Source organism: Bolinopsis microptera, chromosome 8, assembly GCF_026151205.1.
Source record: "Bolinopsis microptera isolate Bmic1 chromosome 8, MBARI_Bmic_1.0, whole genome shotgun sequence".
In the NCBI taxonomy this organism is placed as follows: domain Eukaryota; kingdom Metazoa; phylum Ctenophora; class Tentaculata; order Lobata; family Bolinopsidae; genus Bolinopsis; species Bolinopsis microptera.
In genome coordinates, this window is record NC_087079.1 from 1,179,486 (window position 1) to 1,207,180 (window position 27,695).

The following is a 27,695-nucleotide window of genomic DNA, read 5'->3' on the forward strand; positions in this document are numbered from 1 at the left end:
CAGCTGATCTTTTAAGTTCTTGCATACTTTGCGGAAACGTTTATCGTAAGAAATACTTGCATATTCGGACAAATTGAACATCAAACAATTTTTTTTTCTGAGACTGCTAATTGGACCGTATTTCACATATTTCTTAGAATTTTGACAAACGGCGTATTTTCGACCGGTTTTTCGGCGTATTTAACATCGATGAATTTTTCTGCTGAAGGTAATTTAAGCCAGAATGTTTTCCCAAATTTCACTAGAACTCATTGGCGAGTGTTATTACTGTTTACCAGTAAACTTGTAAACTTGGTACAGCAAAATTTCCGTTTATGGGATTACTTGGAAACAGGGGTCTGGGAGAAGCAAAACCACTCAAATTTCCTTGAAATTTCACTAAAATGTTTATAAATTTCAATGTATTGCGGCAGTATTTTCGGTAATTTCCAGTAAATGTTTATACCGATAAAAAAATATTTTATCTAGATAAACAGATAACTTTTATTAACGAATTCTTGGAGATAATTATCGGTTACGATTATCGGAGTGGATAGCCTAATGTTGCGAGATAGCGATTAGAATATGACGTTTTCTATGATAGAAAGTTGATCCAGTTTTATGGAGTTGAAACTTGACTTATCAATGATATGCTAATGCACAATTTTAAACCGCAGAAAAAAGTTGCTGTGTATATTCGAAAGTTTCTGATTACATATGCCGGTTTAACATATTCGTAATAACTTGCCCTTCCATTTGAGCCTAAATGCTTTTCGTTTCTACAGGGTGGGCCAAAAGTCAGTACCCATACGTTGGGTCTTATACCTCCGCCGTGTTTTATATTTGAGAGTTGTTGCTTTGCAGATGGCATACTGTACCTACTTGTTCGAGGATTCCGTCACCAAAATTTGAAAATTCGATTTTTGGGGGCCACACCCAATCAACATTGAATTGCTTATACTGGTGTTTGTGAACATGTTAGAGACTCCGTTGTAACATATTGCAATAGGTCATTTTATCCGGAATATGATCTGAAAAGATGGTGCGAATCGGATTTAAAATGACGAAGTTATCAAGCAATTTGTTTATCTCGTTAAGAAAATTGATTGGGTACTCAATGATTACCCAATTACGGCACCGTAATTGGGCTCTCTACACGATTCCCATAATGCTGATCTAGCCTCAACCCAATTACCTGATCACACGTAATGAACAAACTCGTTATGCTTCATATCTCGGTCATCTGAGAAGCTAGAACTCTCATTTTTTCAGGACAAACGTAATTTAAATGGCCAAACACTATTCAATAAAATTTGGCTTGATCCGACTATCCAAACTATCAAATAAGTGCAAAAATGAATAGAACCTTCATTTGAAATAAATAAACACGAATATTTTTCGATTTGACAAATTCCTCGAACAAGTGGTGGTAGTAAGTCATACCAGAAAGAATTATTTCAATTGGTCACTCAGTGATTGAGCTATTAAGGCCAACATATGTGATATGGGTACTGACTTTTGGCCCACCCTGTACAAAACATCAATCTAAGTGAGGCGATGTATTCTCAATATTTGTGGCACCAGGCACGCCCCTATTTCTTGCCCCCATTTGTGGCAAGTTTGCCCCCTCGTTTTAGAGTGGTTTAATCATAGTCAGAATAAGTCAGAATAAGGTAAAATAATACCGGTAGAAGCTTAATAATCGGTAAATTACAAGATGTGAGAGCACGTTTCCTTGATTTGTGTAGTGGATTTGTAGTGGATTTCACAGGTGTAGTTGATTTGTGTTCCCGGGTAGGTGGAACATGTTTTGGTGGTTAAATAGGTAGTGCGTGACCCAAACGAGCAGAAAACCCGAGTTTCGACCTCTTGACCCACTCAGGCCACTCCCAGGGGCCACGCCCATCCCAAAATTACTGAAATCCAGGTAAAATCAAGACTGAGAATCTTTACCCCCGTAGTGGATTTGTGTTCCCGGGTAGGTGGAACATGTTTTGGTGGGTGAATAGTTAGTACCTGTCCCAAACCATCAGAAAAGCCGAGTTTCGACTTCACGACCCACTCATTCCACTCCCAGGGACAATGCGCAACTATGTGTAGTGGATTTGTAGTGGATTTGATTTCTGTAGTGGATTTCACAGTTGTGGTGGATTTGTGTTCCCCGGTATCTGGAACATGTTTTGGTGGTTAAATAGGTAGTACGTAACCAAAACGATCAGAAAAACCGAGTTTCGACCTCTTGACCCACTCAAGCCACTCCCAGGGGCTACGCCCATCTCAAAATTACTGAAATCAAGGTAAAATCAAGACTGAGAATCGTTACCTCCGTAGTGGATTTGTGTTCCCGGGTAGGTGGCCCCTGGGAGTGGTCTGAGTGGATCAAGAGGTCGAAACTCGGTTTTTCTGATGGTTTGGGACAAATACTAACTATCTTACCACCAAAACATGTTCCAAATACTCGGCAACACAAATCCCCTACAGCGCCCAGGGGTAAAGATTCTCATTCTGGATTTTTAGGGGATTTGTCACCGATTTCAAGCTATTTGGGATGGGCGGCCTGAATGGGGTTGAATATGTTACTTAGTTTTTCATATCTTAGTGTCTATAAAAGTATAATTACGAGCAGTTTGGTGAGACTTCTGACTTCTACAGTCGTAGATTCTACAATGATAAATATTGTAACGTACGTTCGGCGCGCAAAATCCACTATACAAAATCCCCTACAAAATTCAGGGAAACGTCTTCTGCGTCTTCTGTACGGCACACGCTCTTTTAATTCTTTTAATATTGAAGGCGCAATGCCGCCCTTTTCGTCGCGCGCGCGTAGTACGAAATTCGGTAATTAATTTATTCGACCTTGGACCTGCACAGTGCATAGCTCCGAAATAATCTTTATGTAATCTCTAACCTCTCACGTTCACCATGAAAGGCTTATCGTGATGAAAAAGACGAATCTAGTATTTAAGGATTGACATCAGAGGGGGTTGACATATTTTAATGGCTAAGTTGTTCATGGTCGCAATCTTTCACGTGCTGCTACGTGTATCCATGACAACGACAACTTCACCCGAAGGACACGATATGGAATCAAAAGATTCGTTGCTTTGTGAGCCATGTCAAGAAGTAGTGTTGGTAAGAAACCTATCGGTCTACACTTACCTCGAATAACAGTACCGAGAGATAGTATACAAGTCCGGAGGGGTGAGAGTGGGCTCAGCAGCGATGCCACTAGCATGATCAGTAGCACAAGTGGACACGGAGATGGGATCACAACTTATAACATCCTTGCTACAGTCGCTGAAAGGTTACCGATGGTAGATTCTAGCGAGGATAACGAAAGCACGTCCAACTGCATGATACCGGGTCCTACGACGCTAAAAATGGTGGCACCAGCCTCTCAGATGCTGTCCTTAAATATGAAAAATGCTATAAACAGCCTCGACCCCAGTAATGATATCAATATTGCTCAAGTCATCTCTGAGATCAAAACAGAGAGAAGCTTCATAGCTGGCCCAAAGAATTCGCTCTTTCAACAAGTTCTGAAGGCGAAGACAGAAGAGAACAAGCGTATAACGAAGAGCATTAAGACATCTAGTGAACAAGCGAAAACAAGGTCAGTTTTTTATCATCTTGTTGATACACGTTGCATATCTCTTTCACAGCCTGCCGGCTTTGCGCGCGAAATTAAAAGAGATATGCGACGTGTATATCAATTATCTTGCTGTGATACAAAGTTTTATCTATCATATGTGTATCAGTAGTTAGCTGTTTGTGGAATCGCCGTAATTTCTGTAATTATGTGATTTTCTTCTACCCAGGTGGAAAATGACCAGAAATGCGGTTTCTCATCCTCCCAACAATGAGACTCTGTTTAAGCCCGGTAAAAAAGAATCTGGCGCCTCCCAGTCAAATTCAAACGAGCTGAGTGATCTAGCTATCGACGTCAGAAGTGATGTTGAAAAACTTCATCTTCATGATCAGAAAGAACGGACTCCAAACTCACGTGGCCTAAAAACGTTAGCAAAGATGTTTAATACGGATAGAGGCTCCGTTTCTGACACACCCACGATATTTGCTTTGCTTAGAGCATCGCACATTGTTAGTAAGTGTTTTTAGAACTAATAAATTTATTATTGATTTTGAATGAGAATACAAAATAATCGACATCATGAGGCATTAAAATGCTAAGTTCTTATGTACATGTTCATGAGTCGCTTTAGATGGCTTGAACTGAATCTTTGGATTTGAGTTCTTTTTGGCTATAAAGCGATGTACAAATTTCTAGTTATCATTATTATTATTACGTTGGGTGAAAGTTATACAGGGGTATACATTATAGACCATATTGTATAAATACTTAAAGCATGGGTAAGTGGTAGAAGTTCTGGGGTATTACAGGTAATAGTTCTACCCCCAGACTCACAAACACCACCTCCATCTAAAAAATTAGAATTTGGAAGATATTATAATTACATTTATTTCATGTTGAATTTCATATAAGATCGCCCTTCATATAAAGTCTTTCTAATAAAGCAATGATACTTTCGGATAATACATTCAGATAAAACTCTCTTAGGTGTTGCTGTTGTAACCCACCAACAGCGAGAGAGCCAAGAAGATGAATTAACAGCATATGAACATACTCTAAATAGTTACTTGTCTTTCATTCCTGACCTCAGTATCGTGAACACGATCAGGTGAATATTTAAAAAATTTGTGGTACCACATTCTGCATTAAACCTTTATCTTGCAGAGATAAGAGCCTGTTAAAAAGTTAAATTCAGTCCAGTAAACCCGTAGTTGTTATGTGTCATAATTACATGGAAATACCATGTTATCATAATACGATACAATACTTTTTTATAATACCTTTCAGAGCCCAGACTAAATCGCTGGAAGAATTTCAAGGCGTTGCAATGTTTGCTGATGTTTCAGGGTTCACAGTATTGTGTGCCACATACGGCGTGGTCAACATAAGCAAGCTCAAAGAAATCCTCAATTTAGTCATGGGAAATATCGTCGATGAAATTTTGATGAGTGGCGGTGATATCGTATCATTTGCTGGTGACGCTATCTTTGCCGTTTGGAGAACACATTCGCTCGAGGAGAGGTCCGCAATACTGCCCAAAGTCCTCAAGTGCTCGGTTCACATCCAGGACGCTGTCAATTTAGCAGTCGATAAGTCCATAACTCTGAGAGTGAAAGTTGGGCTAGCCGTTGGTAAAATGTTCTCATTTCATCTGCAATCCAGCAGCCGAGATCATTTAGCTGTAGTTGGTCCTGCGGTCAAGGACGTCAATAAGGCTGAGGGTTCTTGTGTCGCTGGAAACATTATTTGTTCTCAGCAGTTCTTTGACGAGTTCCCCCAGAAAGAAAGATACCCTTTTCAACTATCTAAACCCGGATTTGTTCAGCTTTGGCCCCCGAAAAATAACGCCAAAACACAGGTTATCACATTGCTTGAAAATCTTGGTAATGGTAATCATGTTACTCTAGACCGCGTTAAAGTGGTTAGGAAAATTGCAGATGACTTAGTCAAACAGGATATGTTGAAGCGTTACATTCCTGATTATCTTCGATTCCAGCTACAAGAAGGCCAGGGTACAAGTTGGGCCTCGCAAGTTCGAAATATTACAACACTTTTCATTTCCCTCGTCTTCGCTGACTCTGAAAAGGTGTCTAGTGATCATGAAAATGTTCAGGATGCACTGGTCTGTATCGACGAGATTGTCGATAAAATGAACGGCACAGTTAATAAAATATTCACATTTGATAAAGGCTGCACAATTCTTGTTGCTTTTGGAACCCAAGGTTACAAAATGAATGATGATCCTCGTCGAGCTCTTAAAACTGCACAGATGATCTTACCATCACTCCAGAATAAAGTGACAGACTTTCAAGGTGTTTCGATAGGTGTAACTACGGGACTTTGTTTTTGTGGCATGGTAGGGCATGAAGAGCGCCACGAATACACCATCATTGGTCACCAGGTAAATCTCGCATGTCGACTTATGAGCAACTACCCTTTCTGTGTGGCATGTGATGAAAGTACCAAGAAACTATCCACCCTTCCTGACTCTGCTTTCACTGCCCTCCCTCCGAAAGTCTTGAAGGGTGTGCCTCCTGGTGGTCTATATTTCAAATACAATGACCTTAATGTTTCAGAAGAAATCCTTTGCAAAGGTAGAAGAGCATTAGATATTGATAATAGGCAAGTAAGAATTGTTGGTCGGGCACGTGAATTGGACGCTTTGTACTCGTGCATTGTCGAAGCCGAGAATTGTGAAGCTGGGAAGGCTCAGAACACCATCATAATAGAGGCCCAAGCTGGATTTGGGAAATCCAGGCTTCTGGAGCAATATATGGTTGTTGGTCAGCGGAAAAACTTCAAAGTCATTATGGTACCATTAGTTATGGATGAAATGACAACCCCCTTTTTCGCGGTCAAGATGGTGATGTTTAAGCTATTGGAGTTGGGCAAGCCGAATAATTTCAGGAACAAAGAAGGCGTGATCGCTAGATATGTCCCAGAATATCTTCGTTGTGATATGTGCGTGTTGAATGAAATTCTTGGGACCAAATTCAAGAGAGATTCCGCTCGGGATTTCAGTTACAAAAACCTGCACAAACTCCTCAAAATTTTATTGAAAGAAATTATTGGAGATGAGTCCTATTTGTTCATCATAGATAACGCCATGTACATGGATGAGCAATCCTGGGAGTTCCTCTCTCATTTGATTACCTTAAGAAAAAAAATCATCCTAACATTGTCTATGAAACGGACCAGCCACAAGCGATCAAGAGCCGAATTTCAGCTCATTAATAATTCTCGAGCCAAGAAATTTGTTTTGGAAGCCTTTAGCCTAGATGAAGTGGAAGAATTCTGCAAAGCTCTTTTAAATGTAAGGGATATCCCAACACAACTTGTTCGCATGTTGAAAGAGAAAACCAGAGGGATCCCCCAGTATTGCGAGGGGTTGTTGAAGAAGATGCTTAAGGAGCAGGTTGTAAGGGTGGTGAATGATATGGAGGCTTATAAAGCTATTGGGAATGCCCCTAGGCATAGCAGATCACCTAGGGTATCTAAGACTAAACGATTCAGCATCTTCAGTAGTACTAATACTGGTAAGTAATTTCATGCTGATATATTTCCAGGTGGGCCTGGGGAGGGGGGGGGGGGGACAACCCCATTGCCCATTTATTCCTCAACTTTTGGTCGAATGGGCATCGATGGGTATCGCTGATTTCAAGCGCAAGCCTTAAAAACTGCTAAGAATTATGACTAAAATGAACATCGCCATCGTGTTCGCCGTCGTTTAATTCAAGCGAGTAAAGATACATTCTAGCTCAATAGAGTTTGCTATTAGAAATATTTATTTGTAGATTTTGACCAAAAATTATGAAAATTATGCTCATTTCGCCTATTTTCTCCTAAAATTTGGGTCAAATGTGCAACTATGGCCCCCCCATTCCCCCACCAAAAGGCATCGTACATTTATTACCACGGTATCGCTGCTGCATATTGTGTCGAATATCATCTTACCGTTGCCTATATTTTCAGTCAAACCAATCGCTGACACATCGCACATAAGGAAGAAGATTGTTGAGGATGAGTCAAATTCAAGTCTACATGAAGTGGCAGAGCCTAGTGCTTGTTGTGGAGGGTGTCTCCCTGGCGCTGGGCCGAAGGAGCAGGTTTACAATTTTATTTTTAAGAAGGAGGGTTCGGTTTTAAGACTTAAACAGCAAAAACTATGTACATATCTAGAAAATTTATAATTTACTCATACATGTCATACAGGTCAACAATTTGAATCCGACGGCCACGGAGTGGTTTGATGATCTGGTTCAAACAGTCGATTCTACGAAAATATGTATACTTAACGAATCTGTCAATTTAGCAACAGTGGCGTTACCGGAAAGCTTAAAGGAGTTGTTTTTAGCTCAATTTGACAGGTTTCTCTTACTCTTAGTTTCTTTTCTAGTTAAAATGTCCATGATTTGAGTTTGTTTGTTTACTTTATCAAACTTTGAATAGAATAGCTTGAGAAGAACTCCCTGACTCAAAATAATTTACATCCAGTATTTAATGAAATGAGTAATTGATTAATTAATTAAATCCGCAGGTTGGCAGTAACAGAGCAAGTAACGATGAAATGCTGCGCTGTTCTGGGAACCCGCTTCAGCCTCTCCCTCCTAAAGTCCGTCCTACCACACCGGACCTCCACACAGATTAACCACAGTGTCCGGAAAATGGTACGCGAACAGATGCTGGAGTGTGGTGGCGATTTTGGCATCGGTAACGAGTGTAATAATAAGTTCTGTCCTAAAGGGGGACGAGTCGTCTTGAGTGGCGACTTGGAAAATGTGGGTGACGCTAATGTTTTAAGAATTTTACTGCCACGATTTTGTAATTTTCATGACGTGGCATCATTAATATCCGACGAATATTATATTATTAATAAATATTATTAATAAATTGTTGATTATAAGTGTTGTTTCTTGGTCGATGGAAGGTTTGTGGCTTTCCTATGGATATAATCTTTTTACTGACAGAACTCAATTCCAGGTCCCAATATGTGAGATGATACGTTTTAGTACCCAGTTTTCTGCGGAGATCCTCAGAGATCTTCTCCTTCCCGAACAAAGGATCAGGATCCACGAGACCGCTGCTCGAGTTCTTGAGAAGAAGATCATGCGTTATGATTTCTGTTGTAAAAAGGAGTTCTTTGGGAACGTTTTCAAGATAACCGCTATGGGTGATACCAGGGGTAAGAACTCCTCGATCCTGCTATTTATGTTTTCATTTTCCACTTCCTTTCAATTTCTTCTTTACATAATGTTGTTCGTAATTCATATTTATTGTTTATTCATCCTTCTTTCCGTTTTGTCCATCGATTCTAATAATATCAATATAGGTTTCAAAACAAATTATCTTTTTTGCTTTATCTAACTGGAACATCTATCAACTGATATCGATTTCAGTACCGGACTGGGCATTGAGAGCGCGTGAGCGACGTGTTTCCAACACCGGAACAGATATAGTAGAACTTGAGCAGCGCTTCAACGAGAGCATGCACAGCAGTCAAGATAGTTTCCAACTTCCAGTGGCAATGCCACGTGAGCGGCGCTTTTCTGGGGACAGCACAAAATCAAATACGAAAGTGTGTCAGTGCCATACCATGTTCACAACCATCTACCCTCAGATTATCAGGCATTTTAAAGCCGCCGGGACTAATCATAGGTACGTTGACACCTTTCAGTTTCAATATACTATTAATATAATGACATCTTATTGATTTAATACTATTGATATAATATTTATTATTTATATACTGTTACAATTTTTTGTCTCTGAATAAACCTACTAAATACCTTAAGAACGACAAATTTAGTCTACCATAAATTCAGTTAAAATTTTGAATAAAATTGTTGTAAATCAAATTTATTGATACTACATTTTTCGGCGACTAATTTAAAAGTAGACCAAAATTTCAGTAGAGCATATATGACATGAATATTATTGAGCTTACATTGTTTATAATAATATAATGACATCACCGTTCCTACTGCTGAACTACTTTGACTATTACACGTGTAATCCACAGCTTTTATGCTTTCACAATTCACATGCTCTTCCTTCCTTTTCCCATCAGGTAGTATCTGCATCTAGTTTAACTCATTAAGTAATCATGTGAAACGACCCCTTCTAGAATTTAGCCTTTAAAACCACTGCTCTATGTAAATGTAATGGAAAAATCAAATAAATGGAATGGAAAATGGTCTCGAAAAGTCAATAAATAAGACTAAAATTGTTGTAGACTAAAAATTTGCGGAATTCGTGACTAAAATTATGGTTACCAAAATTTGTATAACCAAATTTATTAGCCTTAAGGTATCAATCATGATTTGTTTCTATGACTATAGCTCAAACTTTGGAAATTTGAGAATTACTGCTATATTCCTATTCGAAGCTTATTTAGTCAAAATTCAGTTTATTTGAAGCGCTCTGCTCGGCGGGAGCTCTAGGAATGGCGCTGAGTTTTACATTTGAAGCTGTCACCTACCTTGAAGAAGCATTACTCCTCTTCAAGACCAGAACCAAGCTAAATGATATGCACAGGTAAAGAGAAGGTCGATCTCCGGCTCGACAGGGAGGGGCTTGCCCCTAACCAGAACCTGGGCTGTATACTTTGTGTTAGAACTTTTTATAAACTCTTTTGTCCGATACTCGAAACTTGTGAATAATTCGTTCATGGTCAGATTTCTTTTTTATTGCAAAACTGTAAGAATAACGCACTCACCGATATTTCAGGGCGTGTTTGTCGAGTTTATTGTGTCTGGCAATGTACTTGTGTCCCAATCCTACCACACAAAGACTGTACAAAGAGGCATTACATCTGGGAGGACATGCTCAGGTATTTGCCTTTGTTTTGCTTTAATTTTAGTGTTTGTCTCTTGAGTTGTGATGTTTAAATCCTCATGATATGGTTTGTGCACTGTACCTAGATGCTCAAATAAAAAGTTTACAACACTTTTCTGGAATGTGGCCGCATAGCTTCTGACCACGAGACAGAGATGTACGTTTCAAAACTGATGATTTTTATACTCGGTTAATAGTTTTGCTCGTTTATATTGCGCCGAGCAATCGAGAAATGATCTATAATTCCTTACATTGTGAACATTCCGCAGGTGATTTACAAGTACAACGTGTCCTGTCTCTCCTACATGTGCGGAAGAGGACAGAATGATGAGTCCACTGTAGACTTTTAATGCGACTTAGTTAATGTTTTCTTTGACGATTCAACTTATATCGGATGTTTAACTTGTTAATGAAGTAAAAAGACAAACTGGCAAATGAGAAATACAATCAAATGATACAGCACCAATTAAATTCAATCTTAAATAATAACTCAAAATCAAACAAAGATAAAAACACAATAAATATAATATCCTTAAAAGAAAGATAGCAATTTTTCAAAGATTTTCAGTATCGCTGCTAGGTAGTCTATCAAAATAAATGTTTGTAAAATCACATTCAGCATCTTTGTACATTTGTATATTTGTGGGGGGGGGTTAAAACTTGATAAACTTGGTTTTTAAGTGAGATGGAGTTTGTGGAGAATATTTATTTTGGCTCTACCCAATTCTATTAGTCATTGGTTCACAGTTCCTGAGTTGGCTAAGAGCCAGGAAGCAGGAAGTAGTCCACTCTCAACAGACAAAATAGAAGAGAATAGTGGAGAGGAGAAGAGAAGTTGTCACTGACACTCCAATTCCAGCGTTGAAGTCTCTACCGGGGATATGTTCAAAACACAGATCTTCTGTACATGTCACACACTCCCCCTGAAATAGAAAATTAACTGTATTGAAATAAGTAATATTTGTCAAATAACTCTTTATTGTGGCTTAATACGCATAATTAAAAACGTATAGAATGCTGTCTGAAAATAGATAAGATTTAAGCGGGTAAAAGTCCATCCAAAGTCCAAACCCTGGCTCCATTATAACGCGAAGACTTAATGTTTTAACTTTTATGAAAATCAAGGATAAGGTTTTCAATGGTCACCTCTTCTACTTTTATCTTAGGATCTGGTTTCGTGACGTTGAGTGAGGTAAGAGATTTAGAGATAGCGTAGGGACCGAACTCCATCTGACCTTCACCGTTACCACTCCCGTCACAGTGACCGCAGGCGTAGTACACCTTGGAGTAGTTCACTACTCGATACTTGAACCTGGAGGATAATATCGATAAATGTACTGATACATGGCACTTAGTAGTTCAATTAATGAATTTTACAAGACCATTCTACTGGTGAACAGCAAGTGTATTACTTTTTACACGCGGCATTGTTGGCAGTGGGCCAAAACACGGCACAGTCGCTCATCACCGTTCTTCCTTCGTCCCTGTCTAGAACTGTATTTCTCACAATCTCGCCCACTCTACAGTGGAGACTGTACAGACACGCTGGTAACCATAGCAACAACACCACTCGTTCCAACCTCATTCTGGGATCACATTATTGAGAAATTGGAGCAGGATTGTCACGGGACCTGCTCACTGCAGGAATTCTAGTTGACCCGAAAACAGAAAGTACAGGCTGAAGCGAGTAAGTTCTTAAAAGCTTTAATCATAAAAGTTTTATCATATCCACTAATCCACAATTAACTATCCATGGAAACGATCTAGATATGGGCCACCCCTGTAACCTTAATACCTCAAATTAACTCATCAAGCAACTTTAAGAGGTTTAAGTACTTTTACGTAGCGGTAGTATACCCACTACTTCTAGCTAGTAACAAAGCAAAAATTATAATCTTATAACCTCTCAAACCCACGCGACACAAATCTAATCCAACTCAGCCGAAAGAGAGACACACTGAAAACACGGCGAATACAATAGAGCAGCACACAACCACCTGGTGTACCAGTACGCTCTCTTATTATACTCCAGGTGGTCCGTGGTATACAAGGGCTATTATCCCATTATCTTGTAAATATACAGCCAGTGTAGCTGTGAGTGTACACTACAGGCAGTGAAAAGATGTTGGGTAGACTAGAGAATAGTTGAATAGCTTGTGGTAGAGCATACTGTTTTATCACTGCAGTGATAATGACAGTGTGCTCTACCACAAGCTCATAAAGTCACGAGATATAATTAACATGTAACCGTTTAAAAGCACGGTATTATATGTTAATTCAACTATTGTCTAGTCTACCCAACATCTTTTCATCTTTTGACTTTTGTGTTGAGCGCATAATAGGCACGTTTTCTATCTGATTTATAATAATGATCTCTGAAGGATATATAAGGTACAAGCTAACTGAACCTCAAGACAAAGACTTTGGGTATACGTTTTGTTACTACTACTAGCTGACTTGATATTTTATTTTAAAAAACTCATAAGTAGAAGAATGGATACTCAGCCTTGTCTCAATTAGGAATTTAGGAAAATTTCATATGAAAAAAAAAAATACACACAGGATTCATTAGTATATAAATACCTTGGTACACTTTGCTATTAGTTGGGAAATAAACATAATATCTTCTTAAACAATAAAACTCCTAAATCAGTGAAATCACTGTTTCACGCAAAAAACATGCTCCACCTCCCAGAATGAAAATAAATCATTGTAACAATTTAACAAGTAAGCTGTTTAGTGTTTAGAGGTTCACTGTCACATCGTCAGCAGTTACCAGAATGTAATCTTCTCTGTAAGTAACCTTCGCATTGTTAATAACTAAGGTATCCGGAATGTTCAGGGGCAAACCCCCTTTCAGCTCCTCCCTGATTAAAGAGGGAAGCATTTCTCCAAGCATTCCATTTAGCTGTCTCTCCACCTCTTGAACTTGTGACTCGTAAAGATCCACTGCACTGCCCCCCGCTATAGTGAACTTAGCGTTAGTTATATTAGAACTCCCAGAGAGAGTTGGCACCAAGTTGTATAGACCATCTGAGAAGACCAAATCAAGGGTCCCAGTTAATTTCAATGTAGCGTGTATCTCCACTCTGATCTCTTGTGGGATGACAGTGCTAACAAGAGTGACTCTCGCTCTGAGGTTGGAGTTAACAGCGATCCCCTCAGAGTTAATAACCACTCTTGGAGCTGTAGTGCTCGTCACCCTAAACTTCTCCTGGAAGTTCCTCAACAGCCCCGCGTGATCACTAGTCGGTATGCTCACAGTCCCCACACTCTTTCCACTCCACTCAACCTCATACTCCTCAGAAGTTCCCGAAGCTTGAGTTGCTGTGAAGTCGATCATCCTTAGATGGTGAAAGTCCTCAACAAGACGCGATACCACCTCCTCTGTTACGATCACTGACATGCCCCTCTCTCCTCCTGGCACTAAACTACACCAATCAACTGCTGTATCTCTCCTCCTCCTCTTCTCCATTTTATCTAAGCTACTACTAGAAGATGATGTCCACTGAGATGTGGAGACTTCAGTCGTACGTTCCCGCTCATTATAAGGTATAGTAGGAGGGAAGAAAGGTTCTGTCTCCCTCTCCTCCCTGCCCTCAATCTCTAGATCTGTCTCCCCCAGAACAGTAACTACAGCACACCTGTCTCCTCCAGTCACCATCTCAGGCCTGTTGTTTATCCCTATCCGGTGCCCCAGAATGTTTAGAGCGTCATGTCGTTCAAAGACGGCTGTCTCCAGTTTCCTTGCTCCTTTCATTATCTTTCCGTTAATCTTATCGCAGATTTGGTCCCCCACCTTTTCTCTTATTTCTGACTCGAAGAATCCTACAAAAAGGTTGATGAGCCAGCTAGCGGAGCTCTCTGAGAAGTAAATGTCCAGTCCCCCAAGATGTGCTGTACAGGCGGTCGGATCAGGCGTGAACCCGACTACTCCTTCCTCATTCTCTCCTAGAATTACTCGAACATCTATGTTGAAACCTTTTGCTCTAACGGTCACACTACCGTCAAAGTATAAGTTGTAAAACCAGGTCTTCTTAGTGGCCCTCCAACGGGAGGACACTCTCATGTCTCCACTGACTGTCCCGTCCACTACTAATTTGTCCCCACTTGGATCTTTGTTCAGATCAACCGCAGGTGTCATGGACAGCTCAGTGAAGTGGAGGTCCCAATAATTAAACTTCACTCCGCTTTTTGTTTTTGAACCAGATATCTTCAGTTCCATAATCTCCTCCGTTGCTTGGTCAGAGATAATGCGAGCTATATCCCCGATGAGTTCCTCGGAGACCTTCATCACAACCCCCCTGTCTAGAGGTGGTGTCAAAGTGCTGTGAGAGAGGGCCAGGACGACTGTTAGGAGGAGGACTAGTCTCATTGTTCTAGGAATTGTTATCAGCTGAGTTAGAATAGAACAAGATAATACAAGTCCAAAAAACTACTAAACTACTAAGCTTCCATTCACGGGATAGCCAGTTACTTAGCAACGCATGAGACTCAATCAAAGTACTGGAAGTCAAATTCTCGGAGAGGGCTTCGCAAAATATAAATTCATTAACAAAGAATTTTAGCGTGAACGATATAATACGAAGAATTATACTTATACGATTTAAAGGGTTGTGCCTATAATTGTAGTTATACAACAAAGTTATCGTCGACCACTCGACCAGTACACAGTGGAAAATGTGTGATTTATAAATTGATGAGAGTTGACTTCTGATAGGTACAGTTCCGGTACAGAGAATACGTATTACATTTACGTTAACACGATTAAATTCAAACACCTGTTTGGATTTGTTGAGCATTAGTCGATAAGGCTAAGCTACGTTTCCGCAAAATTGAATCCATATTTGCAGATTTTTGTAAATGAGATTTGAAATTATAATTAGAGTATGCTTTGGTTCAAGATACGAGTCGTTTACTGAGGTAACCTTGGCTTAATCTAATCTAGAACATCCTGAACAGCCGACTTTTAAGATAACATTTATATTTCCTTTTCCAAGAAGTAGAACACACATTTGTAGTTTGTTTGCAAATTTGGATTTTTGAAAATAAGAGATTAAGTATGATCAATGACTTTACTTCAACATGAATATTTCTGGATACCAAGGATTTTATTTACGCTCCCATTTCCCAAGTCAAAATGTCATGTATAATTATATTTATAAGTACGAGGTCTGTTTAAAATTGTAAATTAAATTATCTTATCAAACTGCACATAATTGTCAGGGTTTGGAAAAGCTTGGAAAGTCGGAATGCGTTTAAATATGCGAATGATCCCTTATCATGCAGTGAATCACTATGGCATCATGTTTGATACGCGTACGCAATATTTGAACCATGACAAGAAGCGGAGTAGAAATTTTCAAGTACAAATGAAATTGAAATCATCATGTTTTTAATTTTCAATACAGCAATAAATGTTAAGTATTATAACAATGCAAAATAAAACTGTTCTCGGTTCAGCTATACTGAAACTATTCTATTCAATTAGTTCTGTGAACATGGTGGTATAAAGTATAAACACGTGTATTTCTATATAGGAATCATATATTGGAATCTTCCTGCATTCCACTAACTAACAAAACAAAAAATAATCACATTTGTTACAAATAAGCTTGAAAAAAGCTTGCCATGAGGTTTGGGATGTTTTAAAAAGCTTCAGTCGCAGCATTAACAATTAAACAATTTAACAGTTACATACACTTTTTGTCATATAAATGAACGAATTTGTCATTTCTATGATGAAAACATTAATCCTTGGCTCAAGAAAGTTTAGTTATGAAATACGCTCCCACTAATTCGCTCGCCCCAATTAAAAAAAGTCTTGTGAAAAGGCCCTGCAGGGTATAAAAGTATTTTTGGACGCTGATTCCGAATCACCCCCCATGGGCTATGACATAGGATACAAATGCTTCCCTGGAGAGTTATGGTCAAAAAACTGTTTTAAAACCGATTAAATAACCAAAAAATTTAGCAGATACGATAATCTATCAGAAACTGGAAGTGGAGAGATAAAGTGCGAGGATAAAGAAAAGAAGTGTTGAGGTCTTTAGTGGGACTCCAGCGTTGTATTCGTACGAGAAACAAAAGTCTGAGTTACAATTTTCGCACTCTGACTGAAAGGTTTTTGTCTATATATATATATTAGGGGTATATACTGTATACTATACATTACTACTATACTATATACATTACTACTATACTAATAAAGATTACATCTCACTTTGACAGATTCATCAGATTCTCTAAGTTCAAAGGCTCGACTTTAAAAATATGATCACGTTGGAAAGTTGGTCACGTTGGTTAGTATGATTAGATTATATTTGTTTTGAGTGTATCAATTAATGATAAATAACCTTCTTGAGATCAGCTGAGGCGATGTAAGGACCGAGTTCACCTTCTGCGTCACAGTGTCCACACGTAAAGTACTCTTTTTCATAGTTAGCAACTTTGTATTTGAATCTAGCGGTATAAAATTAAATCACAAATTCATTTATTGGCTGTAGGTACATCATATTGATATAGACTTGATAAGAGTAACGACTAAGTAAGGGCACTAAATTGAAAGGGGAGGGTTAAATGTTTGATAAAATTTTACTTACAGGATTCCGTTGAAATTTGTCAATGAGTATTAAACTTAAAATCACAAGCTATAAATGATCAAATGAAAGCAGCCATACTTCTTGCAGAATCTTTGATTAGCAGTAGGCCACATTATTCCACAGTCCATTGTTATGGTCTTTCCTTCCATACGTTCCATCGCTTCATTCCACACAATCTCACCCACATTACAATGGTTACCATAGAAACAAGCTGGTAACCATAACAACAGCACAACTATCTCTAAATCGTACCTCATTCCTAACAGTATCAGAAACATCAATTTGTTTTGTTGTTCGATATTTTTATATTATTCGGGTGGTAATTCATGCTGCCCCTGCAGACAATCGACTTGGGCTTTTCCGGGCTGACTATGCCCTGCCCATGACCGTGTGCCTTCACAGACAAAACAAAAGTCCACATCAGAGTTTTGGATAGAATAAGTATAGAGCTGCGTTTACTCAATTTATTGATTAAAAAAGATAACAGAAACAAAAAGCAATGCGTTTCTGTTGGGAGATTTATTATAGTGATTGAATTTTCTATAATTGATTTCACCATTAAGTGAAACGATGACTTGCTTCAAGTACCAGGGGAGCTATGAATGTTGAAACCAACAAAAAAAAAAGGGACATATGACATTAAAAAGAACCAAGCGTAGAAATATCTTAAAGCACCGTTTGGTGGTGCGATGGGGCTCAGTCCTAAAAGTAATTATACTATATTTGCAGTCTGATCTATGGTGTTTCGTACTTCTCCCTGGTCAATTATACCATATTGTTGTGCGCCAGATTTTATAGAAGTCATTATTTTGCTACAAAAGTCAAGCAGTCAGCACCAACGGACAATACTTCTCACACCTAGGGATCGTTCACATATTACCTAATCATTTTTTGGAAAATTTGATCCCCCCCCCCCTTCCGTAATCAGTTTTACACATGGTTATTGTGTCAAAATTACACTAGCGTAATCATAAATCATTCGGAACCCCCCCTCAGCTGATTACGTAATATGTGAACGACAGCTCCTAGTGAACTGTGCGATTTTGGTATGTAATTAATTATTGATACTTTTCGAATTTTTCATTTAAAGAATCTCTATAGATTTATGTTTTATTAGGAAAGAAGGAATGAATAGAAAAAGAAAACAAGAATTAACATTTTGTAAAAAATCGGGATTATAAAAACATGTCGTTTCAATACAATTCTTACTTTTTACATAAGCATAATGACAATGTAAATAATAAAATTCTGTATAGAAAGTGTTTCAATTGTTTCAATTTTTCTGATATATGCTGGAATGTGAATCAAGTTATCATTAAATAGTCTATTGTAGACTAAACAGATGTTAAAATAATCAATCACACGTGTGTTTCAGTTTCACATTCCAGCCCACTGCAGTTAACATAATTAGGGCACGGTATTAAAACAAAGAAACTAAATGTCATAATAAAAGTAAAGAATGCTTAAGTTATTAGAATAACGCTGAGAATAAATTACTAAATTAAAACTGATCTGTATAATGATAATAAACTGTGAGTATATTAAAAAACGTAAAAACTAATTAAATCTAAAATAATGACTCTGACATCTCAATATAACTGACAGGACTCATATTATGATGATTGTTCTCGTAAACAATGACGATTGTTCTCGGACGGTAAAAGAAATTATCTCTATAAAATATCAAGTTCCAGTTCAAATTGATAATCCATGCTAAAAATTCAAATAATTAACTGATTACTACTAATTAGATTAAGAAGACCCTTGGTCTGCTCCGTGAACGAGGCTGTAGAACAAGGAGGAAGTGTCACTGAGTAAAGTGTCGGGAGTGTCGAACTCAACCAGATTTCCACCATCCATCACCATAATCCGGTCACTGAGAATATTGAGGGTCAGTATTCAGTAATCGGGATGGGTTCGTGATAGTGACAAATTTCAATTAACAGTTGATATGTTGACATTACTGAAAATCTAAAATCTAAATGATTCATATCATAACGATTAACAAGATGTTATCAATGTAACCAACCTATCAATGATGGTGTTAAGTCGATGAGCGATGGTTAGAACTGTCCTATCACTAAAGAAGGTTCTGATAGTTTGTTGAATCGCTGCGTCTGTTTCCTGAAAGTATAGGAAATATTTTAAATCTAGAAAATGCTTAATTAGTATAATGAGTATGGAGTCCCAACTCCCAAGTTGGTTAACTGGTTCAAATATTTGCTGCATTACAAAAACTTAAAAACACCAGACACCAGACATGATGGGGCGATAAACGTACACGTGATTAATATAAGTGATCATTAATAACAAACCTGGTCAACATTAGCAGTTGCCTCGTCTATAACCAACAATGAGGAATCTTTGAGGAGAGCTCGAGCTAAACAAAGAAGCTGTCTCTGACCTACTGACATGTTACCTCCCATCTCGTCAATAGGAGTCGTCAATCCTCCCTTACCTGAGGGAGTAAACCAATTAACTGTAATTATTTGTAATTAGTAATTAGTGGTGTGATTTATACTGATACACACACAAAACCAGTATTACACTAATTGCATACGTTGTCTCAGTATTACACTAATTGCATACGTTTCTCAGTATTACACTAATTGCATACGTTTCTCAGTATTACACTAATTGCATACGTTGCTCTTTTCTTACTCTCTTATCTTAGTGCTTATCTCTGTTGATTGTAACGTGCAGCTACAGTGGTTTGTGTATCACCGTGTTACACGACCATGACCATCCCGCCCAGCGAGTATGGTGAAAAGGAGATCAACATGTTAAGGGGTGACTCAGTTGAACTTCTCAGCAAGGCTATGTACGAGATGGAGATCACAGCAATGAAGCAACTATCCCCTTCGTGCGTGAAGAAGATGAACAAGAACACTGCGTGTGACTTGTTGCACGATGCATTAAGATATTTGGAGGAGTTCACTGGTGTCGTATCCACGGACTACAAGATGGCCTCAAACTCAGTTAAACATCTTATGTTCGAGACACAGGAGACCATCATTAAGCTGCAGTCAGAACTACTAGCCTGCAAAAATGAACAGTTGGAATCGTTGCAGACGTCAGTTAAATCGTCAGTCGGAGAGTCTGTCAAGGCTGAATTCCAATCCTTCAGCTCGGTATTACAGGCGAATTGTCCAGAATCTCAGAAGCCTGTCAGTTCTGAAATGATCAAGAAAGCTGTGAAAACTGTGGTACAGGAGGAAGACCGAAACAAAAATCTGATGATTTTTGGTTTATCGGAGCAGGACAATGAGGAGCTCAGCACCGTGGTCAGTGAAGTGTTCTCAGCAATCGGAGAGAAACCCAGAATCGAAGCTAGTAGAGTCGGAAAGCTCAAACCTGGCAAGGCTGTGAGACCAGTTAAAGTGACTGCGGCAAGTGCAACAATTGTTAATCAGATTCTCGCTAAATCGAGAAACCTGCGAGCAACGGAAAAGTTTAAAACTGTTTTTATCAGCCCAGATCGATCTCCAGAACAGAGAGCCAAGCAAAGAGAACTCGTCAGGGACATAAAAAAACTGGTAACTGAGCAGCCTGATAAGCTACACTTTATCAGAAACGGTACTATAAAGAGTACTGATAAGACTAATAAGACTGCAGAATGAGCTTGTGTGTTTTTAATAATTGATTATTATTAGTGTATTCAAGTTTTTGTTGTGTGGAGGATGTTTTTAACTCACTCTTGTGTGCCCAGTCTTGCACTGTCAGTATTTCTCGACACTTTGAGCACACAAAACTGTCAGTTTTCGCGACAATTGTCAGATTTCGTTTTCAGTTCTGTCAATTTCAAGCGCTACTAGCTCTACTACTAGTAGTCTACTTCAGCTCACATTAAAGGGAGTTTTCCAAGTTTAACTTGGACGGATAGGATTTATAAAACTTCTGATTATAATATTTATACTATATTGTATTTTGTATCTATGTATTTTAGTAAATGGTCATTAGAACCACCGGCACCGTCCGGGCCCAAACAAACACCACATCTTGTTTGAGGGAATATTGTGAGCCAGTAAATAGATGGATGGTTAATAGAGATTTGACGGTTGTTGTAATGTCTTACCAGAAACGTAGGATTTCAATTGAACTTGTTCTAGAGTATTCCACAAGATCTCGTCTGAAAATTTCTGATACGGATCCAGGTTGTCTCTGAGCGTGCCCGAAAACAATAAACTTTCCTGAGGAGAAGTTATATATTACGTAGGATAACATTGAGATCATTATATATATATTTCTATGACCACGACAGTAAAAGATAAATTATAACCAGCTTAACCAGCATACACAACAAATATTTAAATAGTCTTGGAGACTATTCTAGATAACCATGGGCCGTGGCCCCACAAGTAGTCGCACTTACCTGAGGTATGACGCTGATAGAGCCCCTTAGTTCACTGAGGGACTGGGTAGAGGTATCCGTGCCGTTTATAACTATTTTACCCTGTACTTCACACATCCGGTATAGAGCCTGGCGGAGAAGAGTTTTATAACAGAACGGTCAAAAGGCAACATTACAACTTATCGTTCACGGCTTGGGCAATATTTTCATCAACAACAACTAAAACAGCATGAGGATGAAATTAATTAATTAATTAATAAAGTGGAGTGCAATTAGTTAATTAACTAAATAATCAATTAATATTAAAATGGAGTGTAATTAATTAATGAACTAATTAATAAATTTATTACCAATTACAATATCAGCTTGTTACCTGAATGATAGAAGATTTGCCAGCCCCCGTTCTTCCCACAATACCAATCTTCTCACATGACTTGGTCTTAAAGTTAATACTGTGTAATACAAAGGGGAGTGACTGGTCGTAACGGAGTGACACGTCTTTAAACTCAACAACACCTGGGAGCAAGGAAACGTTGACTAACAAGCAAATTTTATTTAATATGTAAAGAAGATTAACAAGAAAATATAGGTAATTTCATTAACTATTTTCATTTTTCATTCCAATTCATAATGGTTTGAGTTGAGAAAATAACGAGCGTTCAGACAAATAAATGTGAAATGAAGTTCCCAATCCTACTCAATATATAGTTACCTTTCAAACTGAGGGATGTGTTCTCAATTACTTTGTCATGCTCAACGTCTGGGTCTTCCTCTGGTGGTAAATCTGCTAAACTAAATATCCTCTCCACTGCAGTCATCTGCAGAACATTACTGTATAGTATATAGGAAAATAGTGGGCCTGCTGTCTACAAGTTATTATTACAACAATGAGATATGATTATAAAGTTACAGAATTTGTCAAAGTCGATTAATTTCGTTATATCATTATTATCTAGATATCATTCACTGTCGATGTCAGGCTACAAGTAATTAGATCGAATAACCACGTGACATTATTTACTCAGATGAAGTCTATAAAGGTACAAAGAAAACTCACCAAATTCTCGCACTCAGCCATTAGTCTGATACAGTACTGGAATTCACCCATTCTGTTCTGAACGTAAACTATTCCCAGTCCTGCTAATTTCGCTCCAACCACTAGCGTTTTAGAGTTTGTTAGTATAGGTGGATTTCTTTAATTGCCAAATATCAAGCTATAGTGATTCAAAAAATATAAAAGGCCGGAAAAAACTATAATGAAGTGATAGTAGTAGCGCAAGTAATATATCTAATGCTAAGAACCTACCATCACGGAGGTAGATACAAGCGAGGGTAGCAAAGAAACCGATGAAAGTTACGATGGTATCCAACCTCACCGACAGCCACCTCTCTGTAGCTTTGAAGATCAGATCTGCACTGGTGTGACGGTCTCTCAGCTTGTAGTGCTGTTCTCTATACACGTCTATCTGGTAATTAATTAGGTTAATTAGCTGAATAAATAAGTTGATTCATTAGTTGTGGACCTTGGCACTTGCAAGGTCCCGAATAGAAATTAAATTTTTGCCGACTGCCAAGTCTGGCATAATAGTTTCACGTTACATGATTCACATGCCATCATCTTATTATTGGAAGATTGATTTTATTACAGTAGTATTATAGCAGTGTACAAACTAAAACATATTACTGCTTCAGTCCTCAGGTTTCAGCAGTAAAGTTTCGTTCGTTCAGCGCGTGATAATTTGTGCTAGGGATATTTTGATATTCTGATCACGCTATTATGAAAGGACTGATTGTATTAAACTATTATATTACCAACACGGTACACGCTATAAAACACTCCTTTAGCGGAGTGAAGCTACAGTGTAGAACTTTGTTCCGTTCAGTGTGTTAGAATATTTCATAGCTCTTTACTTCTCGATCTGGTGAATATTGTACACATCACATCCTCGCATCCTGTGCTGTTATACTAACCCCTTAAAGTAACCGCCAGATGTTCACGGAGAATAAAACACTGATCCTCTTCAGCGCAGTCATCGCCCTCCTTGCCACTTCTCTCTACACATGGTACCCAACAACAACCACTATTCGGCTCCCTAATCCAGCTAATATTTCTGACATTCCAAACGTCGTTTACTTGACAGAGGACATGGTAGATCATATTCCAGGGGTCATGGGAGGAGAATCTCTAGTGAAATATAAGGGAGATATCGTTACAGGGACCTTAGACGGATATCTAGTTGGAATAGACCCTGATAACCTGGATATAAAGTGGAGGATAAAATGTCCGCTATCGGAGTCTGGTGGTAAATGTAGGATTCTAGGGTTGAGAGTAGTGGGGGATGATTTGTTTGGACTGGATCTTTACGGGCGTCTGTTTAAGTTTAAATCAGAGGAATTTAAGTGGTTGCTCGACTCCAACTCCCCAGAGATATCAAGCCTTAGTCCTGGTTTTTTCAATGACTTGGTACTTGTCAGAGATATGATCTATATAACAGACTCGTTCACTTTCCGAGAAGACAGAAAACATCTAAATATGTTCCAAAGGTTTGCAAAATGCAGCTGTTTTTGATAACGAATGATTCAATATATGAAATATTCTACAGGCTGAATTTCTCCTATCGTACAATCATGTATTATCTTCTCCACCTTGATACATACATTTATCAGGTTCTACAGTTTTGAGCCTGATGGTAAGATTATAGCCTACAACATGAAGTCGGGAGAAGCTTCGGTATTCGCTGATAATCTTATAACTCCTAACGGGATTGAACTGCATCGTAATGGCAGGTAGGTTAATTATAACCCAGTATATAACTAACAGAGCATGCAGTTGTATTCTCTAGGGCTAAACAGAGAATAGCTGCCATTTTCAGCTTAGTCTTGACTAATACGCTCTGATGACACTGTCAATTATCCTCAGTAAACCCAAGTTTACTTACTTGCTATAAACTACAAACTCCCTTCAGGTCCCTCTTAGTAGCAGAAGGGAGCATGTTCCGGATTAGGGCAGTAGACCTGGAAGGGTGTTCAAATGTTGGGGTGTTCAGTGAAGGAGGCACTCTCGGAGCTGTGGATAATATCCGGAGAGGTTCTAAAGGTGACCTTGTATTTTTATGATGGCTAACAATTTCTTTTTTATCAGCCCTTTTATGGACGGCACTTATTTTCCTTTATCTGTTGATATTATTGAGATCTTATCTCAACCACTTACTCTCCAGGGTTCTGGGTAGGAGTATCCACAGGCCGGACAACAGACAGTCATATCTCCGACCTCCTCACTTCATACCCTCTTCTCCGGCATCTAGTGACCCAGTACCGTGTCTTCTCCCCACTTCTCTCATACTATTCTAGAACCTTCACGGAGGAACCAAGGTTTTATAAAGTTGACGAGGGTGGTGTTGTGGAGAAGGTCGTGTTTGGGGACAAGAGGTTTACGGAGACTAATGCTTTTAGTGAAGTTTTGGAGGTTGGGAAGTACCTATTTGTTGGGTCTCCTTTCTCTAGGAGTATTTTTAGAGTTACTTTGTGACGACTGACGGTCTTCATTCCTTAGAAAATGATTAGCAAATGGTACTATACCAGAAAGCCAAGGGTCGATTGAGTCCTCGGCCTCGGCCTCGGTTTTACCAGGGAATAGCGATTTTTCCTCGGCCTCGGTCAGGAGGACAATTCCTCGGTTTGCCTCGGCCTCGGTTTTATCAAACCAAAATTTCCTCGGCCTCGGTCACAAATCCTGCCCTCGGTCGACCCTTGCAGAAAGCTTTATCTCGGTTGGCTGAGAATTGTTGTCGCAAATCTCCAGACTGTAAGACGTAAGTTCAGATTGGGAGAAACAGACAATTATGCTTTACTAATTGATTGCGGTGACTGGATAATCGTGCAAGAGAATCTCTTCGCGGTTTTCAAATTGTGTATTATCTTATGAACTTCAAAGAGTAAAATGACACAGCCAAAAGATGTTTGGTCACATCATCAGATTGTTGTTACCCTGATACAGTACACCCTATCACAGTATCAGTTATCAGTGTATCAGAATAATTTTAATTGAATTACCTTGAAATACCATGGCTTCACGACTGAGCACGCTGTATCATATTTATCTCGAAGTCTTTTTATTTTGTTTGCTCTCTCATTTTTATTTGACGATGTGGTACATAAATTAACTTATTATCTTACAGTATTGATTTAATACAATTTTTAACATACCAAAAATTTGTTTTTTTGAGTGAGAATTATAAAAAAAGCTGTTTCTCCCATAAGCTAGGTCTTTCCCAGAATGTTGAACATAGCTGAAAATGTTTGGTTATTTCTGGTTGATGCTGTTTCTTTTTTCTTGGTTTGTGGAATTTACCTCGGCTTCAAAAGTTCAACATCGCTACCAATCTACTCAGAAGAGTTTGTAAAGAATGATGTAGATTACATGGTTAGTGCCTACTCCGCCTAATCGTACATCAATGATAGCAAATGTAGATATTGCGGAATGATTCAATGGTATGATTAGTGATTAGTGATTACAGCTATACTATTGTTTGGCAAACAAGTCGGATATCAATTGTGGTTCATAGCTAAGCCAGGTGCCAAACAGGTTTGGCACATCAAACCACAAGTAATTATATTTTAAACATCCTGATTTAGTGGGTGTGTCATTCATAAAAGTAAAAAATGGAAAATGTTACATTGATATCAGACGTTAATAGATGCGATAAATATATTCTAAAGTGCTCCTCTTCAATCTTAAATCAACTCCAGATAAACAAATCGACCCTAATTTGCAGGTTCCCTACCAACAACCAACATTAAGTGCTGGGTTGATGTCTCTGTTATCACACGTTACACCTGTTATCTTCATACTTGTACTATGTACCTTACGTGCTTTGCAGGTAAGACACATTCTTTTCCATCATTGAAAACAGAATGACAATATCCTGTTAAGTGCAACTCTTATTCGACGATCACTATATCACTGTTTATATATAATGGAAGACATGGTAAAGGTACAAAACATTTTTTCAGAAAGAAGGATTTAACACAGGACTTAAATCCCAAGTGCCTCCCCAAAGACTGAGACAGCTCAAGATGCCTCCAGCAGTTGCAGGAGGGTTCCTCTACACTGGTTACTTCTTCTTTGGAGCTTGTCTGATGGGACTCCTGAACAAAGGAGTAGCTCATATGGTCGGGAGACTGTCCCCCAACTTCCTAGACGTGTGTAAACCAGATTATTCTGAGGAGACCTCTGTTTATACAAGACAAATGTGTACAGGTGTGTGAGGGCTCCATAGAAACAAGCTGCTCAGTTCTCAATCATAGTTTGTCTACATTGTGCAATAATTGCTACCTAGTATTTAATAAAATAATTGTTATGGTTTTTTGAGTTTTGTCAGTTCTTTAATGAGATAAAGCAAAAGGTGTATCTAGGAACTGAAGAAGATATCGTGAAAGCCTCTCTTTCATTCCCCTCCGAGTATGCTGCTCATCTTTCCTACGGGTTCCTGTTTAATGCAGCTATAGTATCCTGTATACCACAACTAAGAAAGGTAAGACCACGTCAGAGGAGGGGACTGCGTTCATTAATATTCCTTTTTTCTAATATCTTAACATGTGACAGTAAGATTTTTATGAGTTTTAATTATGTAGACCATATTTATAGGATTATAGTCTTATAATTGGAAATTAGGGATACTTTATGAAGAAATATTATAAAGTGCATCAAGAATTATTTTTTATTGTTCTGTTTGAAAATGTATACTTTACAGGTACCAATGACACGACTACTGTGCTTGTTTATCTTAGTGGTTCTACCCATCCTTGGTGGTTTATCAAGATACGCAGAGGGCTTTAACCACCTTGTTGATGTTATTGTTGGGATTGTTGTTGGATTTGCTTGTTCTGCATTTATCGTAGTGAACCCTCTCAGGTAATTAATACGATAATTATATTTCTCGAAGTATTCTGATACTATGCATAAACTTATCTCTGTGTGCACTTGATGTTTTTAACTTTATAAGTAGTAATATCTAATCATTTTCTTTTGAGTATTGTGAAAATCCATAGATGTTACAATAAATACGTTACTAATATTCAGGTTATTTGGAACATTAGAAAGCACTAACAGTTGCACTAACGAGGAGACAATCCAACCAGAAGATTCTAAGCAAACTTCTGACGTAGCGTTCCAGCAGACAATTAGCTGAACCCTTGACAGCAGACAATTAGCTGAACCCTTGACAGCAGACAGCAGATATGCTTCATTTCCAGAATGTTTGAAATGATTTACTGGCAGTATCATTGAAGTTCCATTTAAAGTGATACAGCTAAATTTCACTCCTGAAAATTGTACAGA

General features: G+C 38.5%; 5 protein-coding genes across 5 annotated transcripts in view; 3 read left to right on the top strand and 2 right to left on the bottom strand.

Moving 5' to 3' along the window:
- Positions 1–2,894: 2,894 nt before the first annotated feature.
- LOC134819910 (adenylate cyclase type 10-like) lies at positions 2,895–10,789 on the top strand. The gene is made up of 12 exons (XM_063830062.1): positions 2,895–3,592; positions 3,798–4,081; positions 4,556–4,676; positions 4,856–7,104; positions 7,541–7,674; positions 7,781–7,935; positions 8,106–8,346; positions 8,549–8,750; positions 8,965–9,223; positions 9,974–10,102; positions 10,295–10,397; positions 10,672–10,789. The coding sequence occupies exons 1-12, from the start codon at positions 3,093–3,095 to the stop codon at positions 10,750–10,752; spliced, it is 4,458 nt and encodes a 1,485-aa protein (XP_063686132.1). The 5' UTR covers positions 2,895–3,092; the 3' UTR covers positions 10,753–10,789.
- Positions 10,790–10,830: 41 nt separating this feature from the next.
- Positions 10,831–12,454, bottom strand: LOC134819945 (uncharacterized). The gene is made up of 4 exons (XM_063830105.1): positions 12,306–12,454; positions 11,815–11,988; positions 11,549–11,714; positions 10,831–11,325 (listed from the first exon to the last, which is right to left on the bottom strand). Exons 2-4 carry the CDS (start codon positions 11,985–11,987, stop codon positions 11,194–11,196), a joined length of 471 nt encoding a protein of 156 aa, XP_063686175.1. The 5' UTR covers position 11,988; positions 12,306–12,454; the 3' UTR covers positions 10,831–11,193.
- Positions 12,455–18,156: 5,702 nt separating this feature from the next.
- LOC134819233 (ATP-binding cassette sub-family C member 4-like) overlaps positions 18,157–27,695 on the bottom strand; it is a 37,506-nt gene continuing 27,967 nt past the window's right edge. Inside the window, exons 21-29 of the mRNA XM_063829051.1 lie at positions 22,662–22,821; positions 22,413–22,513; positions 22,068–22,173; positions 21,729–21,871; positions 21,377–21,484; positions 21,080–21,194; positions 19,320–19,462; positions 19,034–19,128; positions 18,157–18,880 (exon numbers count right to left, since the gene is read on the bottom strand). Coding sequence (XP_063685121.1) covers positions 18,757–18,880; positions 19,034–19,128; positions 19,320–19,462; positions 21,080–21,194; positions 21,377–21,484; positions 21,729–21,871; positions 22,068–22,173; positions 22,413–22,513; positions 22,662–22,821 — 1,095 coding nt within the window. The 3' untranslated portion in view covers positions 18,157–18,756. The remainder of the gene's footprint in view (positions 18,881–19,033; positions 19,129–19,319; positions 19,463–21,079; positions 21,195–21,376; positions 21,485–21,728; positions 21,872–22,067; positions 22,174–22,412; positions 22,514–22,661; positions 22,822–27,695) is intronic.
- LOC134819234 (adipocyte plasma membrane-associated protein-like) lies at positions 23,049–26,006 on the top strand. The gene is made up of 4 exons (XM_063829052.1): positions 23,049–23,899; positions 24,023–24,142; positions 24,322–24,452; positions 24,574–26,006. The coding sequence occupies exons 1-4, from the start codon at positions 23,346–23,348 to the stop codon at positions 24,882–24,884; spliced, it is 1,116 nt and encodes a 371-aa protein (XP_063685122.1). The 5' UTR covers positions 23,049–23,345; the 3' UTR covers positions 24,885–26,006.
- LOC134819235 (phospholipid phosphatase 2-like) lies at positions 25,632–27,554 on the top strand. Its single transcript, XM_063829053.1, has 6 exons — positions 25,632–25,778; positions 26,131–26,235; positions 26,369–26,615; positions 26,771–26,889; positions 27,109–27,269; positions 27,438–27,554. The coding sequence occupies exons 1-6, from the start codon at positions 25,632–25,634 to the stop codon at positions 27,544–27,546; spliced, it is 888 nt and encodes a 295-aa protein (XP_063685123.1). The 3' UTR covers positions 27,547–27,554.